The sequence below is a fragment of the Aquarana catesbeiana genome, linkage group LG07, assembly GCF_042186555.1.
Source record: "Aquarana catesbeiana isolate 2022-GZ linkage group LG07, ASM4218655v1, whole genome shotgun sequence".
NCBI lineage: Eukaryota > Metazoa > Chordata > Amphibia > Anura > Ranidae > Aquarana > Aquarana catesbeiana.
In genome coordinates this window covers 160,005,956-160,018,759 of record NC_133330.1, presented here as the reverse complement: position 1 = coordinate 160,018,759, position 12,804 = coordinate 160,005,956, and the positions used below count along the sequence as shown (strand labels likewise).

Below are 12,804 nucleotides of genomic sequence, written 5' to 3'. Positions count from 1 at the left end.
AAGGAGTAGTTTTACCAAGAGGAAGAGAGAAAAATTGCAGAGTTCAGGTGGAGAAGCTGATGGGAAAAGCTAGCCAAACAGACTCAAGGCTGTAATTGCTGCCAAAAGTGCATACAGTAAACAAGGGGGTTTTCAGCATGGCTTTGGTAGTGCTTCAAATGGCCTACAGGTATGGAAATATTGCAGAGTGTGTTTAACCTACTAACTATCTTGTCTGCATAGTTCATTCTGTTCCAAAGGTGAATTTAGCTTAGAGCTTATTCACACGAGGCGGATCCACTTAGCAGTGTCCGCCAGCTCTGCAGGAGATCTCTCCGTTGATCTCCACTGAGCCGCGGATGACAGGTTCATCTCTGCTCAATGAGCAGGGAGGGGCCTGTCAGAGCACCGCCGATTCCTATGGAGGGATACAAACGTATCGCCATACATCTGATTTTAGCGGATCGGATGTCAGCGGACATGGTAACAGCTGACATCCATCGCTCCATAGACCTGTATGGAGCGTCCATTCAGGTCCGCCTAAAAAACTGACAGGCGGACCTAAACGGTCCATTCGTGTGAAAGGGGCCTTAAGCACTGACCTCAAAAGTGCTCAGGGCTGTGCACAGCTGAGTTCATTCAAACAGGAGAGAAAAGTAAATGTAAGGTTATGGATAGCCTAACTCTCATTCCTGAATGCCCTTGCAGTGGTCCTGTGCTTACAGAGTAGCCACGAGGACACCAGGACAGGGGGGTGCATTCCCACCATAGAGAAATGATCAGGTAGCTTTTGGTTTCATGCATACTGGACGTTTGCCCAGCTCTTCTAAATGCCTTTTCTACTAACAGGAGAAAAGCAGCATTAAAAGCATGCCTGCAAACGTGTTTAGGTGCATCAGGTGTTTGGGCGTTCATTCATTTCATAGGCCAGAATATTAAATGAATCTAGCAACTGAAATGGAAGAACACCTAAGCGCTAAACACACCAAGCGCTTAGGTGTATACGTTTACATGTGTTTATGTGCATTTGGCTCCTCTCATGGACATGCAGGTGATGGCTTTTTTTTTTTTGCTGCCTCTAAACCAGTGGTCTCCAAACTGCGGCCAGGGGGCCAGATCTAGCCCTTTACTTGCTTTTATCTGGTCCTTAGGTCACTATTTCAGTCACTGACACCAAAGAAGGGGCACAATTCCTCCCAATGACAACAACAATGGGGTACAATTCCTCCCAATGATACCAAAGATGGGGCATAATTCATACCAATGACACCAACAAAGGGGCACAATTCCTCCCAATGACATCAACAAATGGGGCACAATTCCTCCCAATGACACCAACGAATGGGACACAATTCCTCCCAATGATACCAACAATGGGGCACAATTCCACCCAATGACACAAACGATGCGGCATAATTCCTCCCAATAACACCAATGATGGGGCATAATTCCTACCAATGACACCAACAATGGGGCCCAATGACAAAAATGATAAGGTACAATTCCTACCAAAGACACCAATGATGGGGCAAAATTCCACTTACTGACACAAACGTTGGGGAACAATTGTTCTCTATAACACCAAAGATGGGGCATTGTTTACTTCAACTGATAATGGGACATTTTCTACTCCCGATGACCACAGTTCGGCCCCTCCAAAGTCTGAAGGACAGTAAACTGGCCCTTTGTTTAGAAAGTTTGCAGACCCCTGCTCTAAACAATTCTGCGTCTAAATTCCTGTAAACACCTATGTATGCAAGAACACTTAAGTTGGATAGACACTATACAATTTTCTGTAGTTTTTTTTCCTTCAGATTTACCAAAACCATATAATATGAGGTCAAACCTTAAGAGTTTCAATTTGTATGCAATCAGGCAGACCCTTGCACTACATGGTTTTGGTAAATCTAAAGGAAATCAGACAACAAAAGTTGTATAGTGTGTATGAGGTCTTAGGCTAACATGGAGTGGCAGGAAAAAAATCACACAGCCTTAAAAGTGCCATTTTTCACACCCAGTGTGCATGAGGCCTTACAGACGGCCACATCAATTCAACTGTTCAATTACAAAGCCCAACTCAAACTTTTTGCTTACCCCACTCACACACTCTCCTCTCTCCAGCCACTTATTTGTTAAAATCCCTTCATAAAGTACTTTTTTCTGCTGTCTTGCGGATGTTCTGGTGACATCATAGGTCCCTCCCTTTCTGTTGTGGTGGGCGGTCCTTATTCTTGGACAGTAGGGTGCTTAAGTGAGTGCCTTTCTATCCAGGAATAATGTGAGCCCAAGCCAGAGTGATGACTTGCCCCAGGGTGTTTGCTCATTAATACCTGGCCTCACATTATATGGGTTGTAGGAACCTGGGCACCACGCACACCAGAAGGAGAACAGTGCTATATTAGGGAGCAGTATGCCTGCAGAGGACATTGGCTGAAAACAGGTATTGCAATCAAAGCTATTTTTTTTATATAATTTCACCCACTAAGCCTTATTTTAAAAAAATATTTTTACATGCAAAAGTGTTTAGCTTAAAGTTTATGTAACACCAAAACTTTTTCTTTTAGATTTTTCAGAGACTAGGGAATGATTAAAAATCAGGATTCTTTTGCTGTGTCCTGTAGGCAAGATTTCTCTGCACTTCTTGTCCCAGAAACAGAATAGGAAGCAAGAAGACTTTTCTACAAAGCGAGGAGAAATCTCCTTCTTTTGTCACCAGAACTGATGTCCTTATTGAGACATTTCCCCTTGCCTCCTGTTCCTGTGACAATTCCAAAACTTCTTTACCAAAGAACCAAAAAAATAGAGGGGATGAGTCTCCCCAGTTGGAACCTGACCGCTTTTAAAGGGCTCATGCAGAGACGCAAAAAAAATGTCAATGTTAGGGGTGTCTGGCTTTTTTTTTTTTTTCATGCCTATGAAAACAGCTGCTTGTTTTGTAATGTGGGCCTACACATGCAGGCGTTTATGCGTGTATTTGTGTGCAGCCTTCAAGGGCATAAAAAATGCCCAAAGCTGCGTTTGTCGTATGAGCATAATTTACACGGATAAACACACATGTATGTGTGTAAATTTGTTCACTCCGCCAAAAAATCACAGAGAGCTTAACACTCTTAAAGGCATATTACCATAGCAAATCTTTTAGCACCCACAATGATAGAATGTTTCTGATTTTTGGCGGCAGCCCTTAAGCAGTAACACTTTAGTAATGACATTCTATATTAACATGTTACTTGTTAATGCAAAAGGCGAAATGACTTACTATGTCGACATCACACATTACAGAACAGTGTGATATACAGAGCTCACCCCTTTGTTCCTGAGACCATTATTAAATATATTTTCAATTGTGCATCAAGTTTAGATAAAAACATTGTAATTTACCAATACTCAATTGTAGAAAACATTGTATTTTTTAATGGCCATGTTTTTGATTATGGACTTTACTGACAACTGTGTCTGCATTTTTTATGACAGTATGACTGTCAACCTTAGTGTACTTTCTGTATCACTTATTCCTAATGCTCGCTGACCACTATTTGGTTTTAGGAGCCAACTGTTTATTTAGTTTAAAACATATATGTACAACATTGTTGTTACTTAGTTAGTAAGGTTGAATAAAGACACCAGTCCATCCTGAGTGAGTGTCTACAATTGTCCCTATCCCTATACAATGCATCTTGTTAAGATGCTCATCTATTATATTATTATTTATTTAAGGTACCCATATAGTGCTGTCAATTTACATACGCTCCACACACCCCACACCCTCCACACTCCCTACCCTCAAGAAGCTTACAATCCAAGGTCCCCAACTCACATTCATATACTAGGGCCAATTTTTGGACAGAAGCCAATTAACCTACCAGCATGTCTTTGGAGTGTGGGAGGAAACCGGAGTACCTGGAGGAACCCCACACAGGAACAGGGAGAACATGCAAACTCCAGACAGGTAGTGTCGTGGTTGGGATTTAAACCAGTGACCCTTTTTACTGCTAGGCGAGAGTGCTAACCACTACACCACTGTGCTGCCACTTGTTAAAGCTTTAGAACCAAAATACATGTTACATTATACTGTATATAGAACATAACATTCCTCTAATGGTCCCATAACAGCCAGTGGACTGTTTCTCTGTTCTGCAGTGCTTAATGTGGATGGGCACTGCTATGTCATCTCATACAATGCAGGACCAGGAGCCATGATATTAGGATGGGGTGTGGCTGCTGGTACTGCATTGTACATGATGACATTTGTAAACGAAATGGCAACAAGAGTGGCCAAAGAACAGTAAGTATAGTGGCTTTGGGAGACCAGTCATCACAACCAAGACCGGCAGGGAGAAAGACCACGCAACCATGGATTAAGGTCAGTATTACTCTGTGTCAGAACATCTTCTTGAAAAATTAGCAATATATCCTTTATCTGCTGGGGGAGTGGGAATATTTTATAACTGCCTTGATGTAGGGTCGGTTCACACCAGGAATTGCTCAAGAACGTGCTATTCACATGAAGTTTAGTGCGGTGCAATTTGAATGGCCCCAGACTACACCCTTTGCACATCTTAACTGCAGTGTATTTTGAACGTGGCGTGGGAGACATGCACAGGAACGTGGGTTTTCTACACCACATTCTGGTGTAAACAGGCCATTAGGCTTTGAATTTAAATCTAATTTACTTTCAGTTTAATGCACAGATGTAATTTTAAAAGAAACCTTTAAAGGAAACCTGCTTTCCTGTCACATGTACTGTCATTGCCATGTACTGTCATTCAGCTCCAAGTTGTCTCCATTTTCTGTTTCAATTGTTTTTATTCGGTTTTAACAAGTAGTTAACATGCCAAAGTTCCACTCAAACAGGGGCTTGCATTGAGTTTTCTCCAATTTCAATACTTTCTGAGTCCCTTACCTGGAACTAGCATGCATCAAGTTTATGCAGGATAAATGCAGAATCCCTAATCTACATATGTTTTTGATACAGCGACTCAGAAATGAGTGAAATCAAGGTGGTAGGAAATTCAGAGCTTATATTTCTTTCATTACAGATTTCCTTTAGTGCTCGTTCATAATGCCCATTTTCTATCAGCACTTTACTTTGTGCTAAAAGGACGTGTCTACAAAAAAATAACTAATCAGTAATAAATTATTCTCAAAAAAATCCCCTCAAATAAATGAACTCTTAAGCCTCGTACACACCTCAGATTTACTGCGGAATTTTGTCCGAAGGGCGTTGGCCCCAAACTTGTCTTGCATACAAACGGCACACAATTGTCGGCCAACAAACACGAACGTAGTGACGTACTACGTGGTTTTTCAGCTCTTTAGCACCACCCTTTGGGCTCCTTCTGCTAATTTCGTGTTAGTAGAAGTTTGGTGAGTGTTGATTCGCGCTTTTCATTTTTTGCTTTTCATTCCACGCTTTTCAATTCGTTTCTGAACGGCCGTTCGTCAACCAGCCATGTTGTGGAATCGGAGGAGATAACATGTTATTTTTTATTGGCCTTGGAGTTATTGCTTTGACCCAAGTCCTGTCCAGGAACAGGAGGAGGATTTCTTGGACTAAAAATTGGTTGCTTTATTAATCGTGACCAATTATGTCATATGTCTTTGCTGCGGGAGCTCCAGGAGAATAATCCAGATGATTTTCGGAATTATCTCCAGATGACGGGCTCCTGCTTTCACCAACTCTTGGCATTGTTGATCCCCTATATTAAGAAGCAGGACACGTGCATGAGGCTTTTATTTTATTTTTTGGTTGAATAATGATTTGATTTGGTATATTTTCTATATTTTTGGATGCATAGAATGCACTTTTTGGTTAAGTTCTATTGGCAGATAGCATGTCCAGTTTTATTTGTTTTCTTTTTTTAATGCACAATAAAAAAAAATGAGGGGAATAATACTTGGCTGTGTTTTACTTCAAATGACAGTTTGGGAGTAGGCAGTTACATTTTAAAAACTACAATGTAAAATTAACAAGGGACACCAACATAGTTGTATCTTTAATCTTAAAAACTATGGGATAATGGTGTAATCCCATTAAAGAAGAAGAGAATGTGCGCTGCATTTCGAGATTTCATAATTTGCCACGTCACAAATGTTAATTCTCCATTACGAACGCTTGTTTACAAGACCGACCGCTTCCAGCTTGTCCTTGCTTCCAAGCATGCGTGTTTGTACTTTGGACTTTTGTCCGACAGACTTGTGTACACATGCTTGGAAAATCCAACAACAGACATTTGTCCGCGGAAAATTTTAAAGCCTGCCATCCAACATTTGTCTGCAGAAAATCCGACAACAATTGTCCGATGGAGCATACAAACGGTCGGATTTTCCGCCAACAGCCTGTCATCACACATTTCCCGTCGGAAAATCCAATCGTGTGTACGAGGCTTTAGTGTGTTTAAATTAGTTTCACTGCTGTTACAATAAAAACCCCAAACTCACATCAATAAATACAGAACCACATTGTGGAACCAAAGTGTTTCTCAAAATGCCGCGCTGTGATCTGTAAATAAACAAAAACACACAAGTGCAAAAAACTGGAATAAATTGTGCAAAAAATGTAAAAGCCTAAGCATGTGTCCAAATTTAAATGTCCAAAGGATCCCTATGATGTGTATTTGCACACTTTCCACTTCTTCACAGTAAGAGCTATAAACACACAAAATTCTTCTAAAAGTGGCGTTTTTAACACCCTCTGTGCATGATGCCTAATGCCGTGTACACACGGCCGTACTTTTCGACCAAACTTGTCTGATGGAACGAATCCGTCGGACAATTCGACCGTGTGTGGGCTTCATCGGACCTGCAGCGGACCTTTTCTGTGGAAAATGTGACGGACTTTAGATTTAAAACATGTTTCAAATCTTTTCGACAGACTCGAGTCTGGTCGAAAAATTCGCTCATCTGTATGCTAGTCCGACTAGCGAAAACCGACGCAAGGGCAGCTATTGGCTACTGGCTATGAACTTCCTTATTCTAGTCTAGTCGTACGTCATCACGGTCAAATCTGTTGCACTTTGGTGTGATTGTGTGTAGACAAGTCCGATTCGACGGAAGTCCGTCGAAAAGTCCGACATGAATCAGTCCGTCGAAATTCCAGTCGTATGTACACAGCATTAGAGGTAATAACACCAAGGGTAATTGTTCCAGGGAATATCCAATTTCCTCCTGTGGTCTCACCAAGGAATTGTTTTCCCCACTGGAGCAAAGTGAATCATGCTTTATTGTTTTTTTCTGCCATCCTCTGGAACAAGTGTGGGTATAGGATTGTGTATACAGAGGTTTTCTATTTTCTTGGGTTTTTTTCTATTGGTTGAACTAGATGGACCTGTGTCTTTTTTCAACTTCAGCTATATAACTATGTATGTTGTGTAACATTTCCAATTTTCAGCAAAGTGCATGGACAAAAGGACAAAAAAATAAACAATATTTCCCATAGAGCTCTTTCTCACTGCTGTGTTGCAATGTATTGGAAAGAGTCATCATGCCGCATTTGATGTATTGCCTTGCAAGGCTCAATTTAAGCATATTGAATATATTCCTCAACACGTCAATGCATTTTACAGCATTACAACATTGTAAAGCAGCCCTCAATGCACAGAACGTCACATGAAGTCATTCTTACAGCCCAATTCTGGCTCCCCCCAAGCCATCACCCTCCCTAACAATTTTAAAGCACACTTCCATTAAATATAGCTTTCTTCCTGCCAATTAACCTAAGTGACAAAACAGTGGTCACGTTATGATGTGTGAGCTCCATCCTATACAGCATTCTCCTGTGAGCCCATGATGGACTCCCAGGGCGTGTGTCCATAACGGCCTGGGGTCACAGAAAGTAGGTAGAATAAGGCCCCTTTCACATTGGGTGGACAAACAGGCAGATGGCTTGTCCGTGTCTTCTCCGCTTATGCAGAGTGGACTCAAACACAGTCCACTCTCCTCTATGGGCATCGGATGGAAACAAACTGTCTGTACATTTACACCTGACAGCCATCCGCTCCAAACCGCCAGTTGGACGGGGAACGGATCGCCCATCTGTCTGTCTTTGGTAGATAGGATTGGATAGGATGTTGGCGGGTGTCAATGGACACATGTCCATTGACACTCGCTGCTCCATAGAGAGCAATGGATGGTCTGATAGGTCCATCCGTGCGAAAGGGGCTTAATGCTGCCTCTATGTAGTTATTTGTATAACATTTATTTATTTTGTTTAGATGCAATTAAGGCCTGGGTCCCCTAGTAAGGAAAATCCCTCTAACCCCCCCCCCCCCCCCCATGGGCTTTATATAAATGCAATATTGTTATTGTAACAGATTCATACTATTAGGGATGGGAGAAGATTTATTACTGCGTGATGTGTTTTTAGATGTTTTTATGGAGTAAGGTTACTTGTGTGAAATTCAAATAGAATTTTGTGTTAAAAATACCATTTTATGTAGATGGAAATGAACACTGGTAGTGAGGCTTGCTTTGATAGGATCCTTCTTTCTCTCTTTTTGAATTGGGTAAATGTCAGGATAAAGCCTGCAGGCGGGGTAGTGCATTACAAATTTTTCTACTGATACACAAACACACAGACATATATGTAATATAAAGTGTTTATAAAGATTACACCCACTATTGTGGTTATAACCTCTCTCTGTGGTTATGTATTGTCACGTCAAAGTACCTCTGCTCTGTTATTTTGGCCTGCCCTACAATTTGTAAAAATGCAATAAATGCTATAATACCACCACAAATAAAAGAGATAATAATTCTGAACACAATCAGGGCCCATTCACGCCATGCCCGGTTGACTGCATTGCTCAACACAGGCCCAATGCAATGACAAGCTGGAATCCATTGCTTCCAATAGGCCCAGCTCAAACTGATGTGTTGCACTGGTGTGCACTTTGTAAAAATATGCTGCATTGGTACAATGTATAAACAGCATGCTGCAGAGCACATTAAATACATTAAATTCCTGTATTTTTGGCTCCTGCTTTGAACGATATAAACTGCAATTCAGTGCTATGTGATGAAATAACGCACGTCAACGCAATAAGTGAATCCAGCGTAGATTTATGTAGATAGATAGATAGATAGATAGATAGATAGATAGATAGATAGATAGATAGATAGATAGATAGATAGATAGATAGATAGATTTATCTTTGTAGCTACCTATAGGCAATAAAGAGTGGTCAATCAACGCAATCCAATCATACAGGCCAAGCTCTGGCACAAGTGCTGCATTGGGCCCTAAATACTTCAGTTGAGCCCATCACAGCCTATAAGTGATATATATATGGTGTATATATATATATATATATATATATATATATTTATATTTATATAGAGAAAGAGAGAGAGAGGGAAAAGGGTAACCGCCAGCTTATCAAAGTAAGAAGAGCAGCAATCAGGTTTTCTAACCTGCACAGCCAACTGTCTCTCCATTAACATCCGGTGGGTGGCCAATCATCTCAAAGAACACCCACAGATATGAGATCATCACCGATTTGTCTGAAAAGTGCCTGACCAGGCAACTATGATCTAATGTCCGTGGGTAGCCATAGACATGTGCTAAACAAATGCCTTCTGACCCTACAGAGGACAGCACTATTCAAGGACAATCTGATGAAAACGAAGACCTACAGAAACATATCCCATTCCCAAGACATTCTGCAGGGTTAGGTTACAGTCAGGCTTGCCACCGAGATGTCACTGTCACCCATCAGGCTGTACAATCAATCATTATCTGTACTATTAATACACAATATATTTGCATCATTTGGGCCTGTTGACGTCTTGAAACACAACCATATTAAATAATGACGGTCTTTATATAAAAGTGAGAGTCTATGGAATAATAAGTCAAACTGCCAGTAAAGTGACGTTATTGGCAGTGCTAACCTTTTATAGGTACACATTTTATAAAAAACTTAATTTAGAATCATGAAACTGGATCCAACTGTAAAAAACATATCCAGGAGTTTTAAATGTTCCACACAATTAAAGTCATGATCTGATTTGAACGATTTTTTTTTCACAGAATCAGATAATATGATCAGATCTATGAATTATCATAAAAAGACACATACTGTGTTACACCTGTGTTATCGATTGATTTTGAGCAACACCGATGTTATCAAAATGATTCTGATCAGTCTGGATGAAAAGAATCTGATCGTAGGAAAGTAGATAATACGATGATGATCCTTAAGGTTCACCGTACACCTGACCATACAATCAAATTTAAATCTACCAAAAAGATGTAATGTGAGGGCCTACCTCATTTATATCCAATCAGGTGGGCCCTTGTATCACATATTTGTAGGTAGATCTAAAGGAGATTTTACAATCAGATTGTACCGTGTGTGGTGAGCTTAAGTGTACGGCGCATCTTTTTTTTTCAGACAATAAATCTTTTGACTATACGATTGTATATAAAATCACTGCCATTAATTGAAGACTCTTGATCTGCCAGGAGGAATGATCATTTGAAATGCCTTACGGTTGGGGACATGCCACTTCTACTAGGGGGAGAGCCATACAAGTAAACATTATAGACGAGGAGGACAACAAGGCCAAGAGGTGGACAATACAACCTACCAGAGAATCACAACGTTTCATCTCACTGATTATAAATAAACAGAAATAGAGAATAAACAGAAACATAAAAAGTGATTGTATGGAAGGATTACCTGTACAACTGGATAAGGATACTCCATGCAGTACACCCCAAACATGCTACTGTCTGAGGCCACTCTGTGAGCAGCGATCCTCGGTGTCGTGTCCACCTTCACAGAGCCCAGGGAAGGTAGGTGACCAGGAAAGGATCTCACAGGGAAGGTAGGTGACCAGGAAAGGATCTCACTGGGGAGGTAGGTGACCAGGAAAGGATCTCACTGGGGAGGTAGGTGACCAGGAAAGGATCTCACTGGGGAGGTAGGTGACCAGGAAAGGATCTCACTGGGGAGGTAGGTGACCAGGAAAGGATCTCACTGGGGAGGTAGGTGACCAGGAAAGGATCTCACAGGGAAGGTAGGTGACCAGGAAAGGGTCTCACTGGGGAGGTAGGTGACCAGGAAAGGATCTCACTGGGGAGGTAGGTGACCAGGAAAAGGTAGGTCACCAGGAAAAGGTCCCACAGGAAAGGTAGTTGACCAGGAAAGGCTCTCACTAGGAAGATAGGTGAGCAGAAAAAGATCTACCTGGGAAGGTAGGTGACCAGGAAAGGATCTGACAAAGTCGGCTGAGAGAAGGGAAAGCTGGGCACATGTGTGGATGAGAGAAGAAGAAAGGAGAGCTCAGGAGGCTCTTCAGCTGCGGCGTCTGCCAAAAGAATTTGGGAGAGACGAGGCGATCGGGACAGGCTGGATCGGTGCGGGACAGCTGGGCAGAGAGGAGGAGGAGGAGGAGGAGGAGGAGGAGGAGGTCAGGATGGGTGGAGGGGGACAGGTGGCTCGATCACACAACACGATCCCCTATGGCCATGCGTGTGCCTGAGAGGCACATAGAGGGAGGGATGGAGGGAGGGATGGAGGAGGAGGAGAGGAGGGTGGAGGAGGACAGGAGCTCCTCTCTGCAGCCTTACACCTCTCTACGTTCAATCACAACTCCTGGGGAAAGTATCCCCCCCATCCCCCCATCCCCCATCCACTGACAGCTGCTGAGGGCACTGGGGCGACAAAGGGGAGAGACACACAAAACCGATCACTCCCCTCCCCCTGTCAGCTGTTCCACTCAAACTCCCAGGATTAAGCGTGACCGGACGTTATATTGGGAGGTGGAAGGAATCCGAGTGATAGACAGGGACAGGTGTGTTATCACATCATCACACAACAACACATCATCGTAGTGTACAGGGGACACACAACATACACTACACAACACACATCATGCAGCACACAACACACAGCACACATCATGCAACACACATCACACAGAACACACAGCACACAACACACATCATGCAACACACAGCACACATCACAAATCTCACAGCACACAACACAGAGCACACATCACACAGAACACACATCACAAATCTCACAGCACACATCACACAGCACACAACACATAGCACACATCATGCAACACACAGAACACACATCACACAGAACACACATCACACAGAACACACATCACACAACACACATCACACAGAACACACAGCACACAGAACACACAGCACACAGAACACACAGCACACAGAACACATCACACAGAACACACAGCACACAGAACACACAGCACACAGAACACATCACACAGAACACATCACACAGAACACACATCACACAGAACACAGCACACATCACACAGAACACACATCACACAGCACACATCACACAGAACACATCACACAGAACACACATCACACAGAACACAGCACACATCACACAGAACACACATCACACAGCACACATCACACAGAACACATCACACAGAACACACATCACACAGAACACAGCACACATCACACAGAACATACATCACACAGAACACATCACACAGAACACACAGCACACAGAACACACATCACACAACATACATCACACAGAACACAGCACACATCACACAGAACACACATCACACAACATACATCACACAGAACACAGCACACAGAACACACATCACACAGAACACATCACGCAGAACACATCACACAGAACACACATCACACAGAACACACAGAACACACATCACACAGAACACACAGAACACACATCACACAGAACACATCACACAGAACACACAGAACACACATCACACAGAACACATCACACAGAACACACAGCACACATCACACAGAACACACAGAACACACAGATCACACAGAAC

The 12,804-nt window shown here is 42.4% G+C and overlaps 1 protein-coding gene across 3 annotated transcripts in view; it reads right to left on the bottom strand.

The window, feature by feature from the left end:
• RBFOX2 (RNA binding fox-1 homolog 2) overlaps nt 1-12,804 on the bottom strand; it is a 623,882-nt gene that overhangs the window by 262,084 nt on the left and 348,994 nt on the right. Inside the window, exon 1 of one of the 3 annotated variants that reach the window (XM_073592790.1) lies at nt 10,662-11,487. The exons of the other annotated variants lie outside the window; for them this stretch is intronic. Within the exon in view, the coding sequence (XP_073448891.1) occupies nt 10,662-10,706 (45 nt within the window). The 5' untranslated portion in view covers nt 10,707-11,487. Of the gene's footprint in view, nt 1-10,661; nt 11,488-12,804 lie in introns of those variants that run through there. 3 annotated transcript variants of the gene reach the window in all.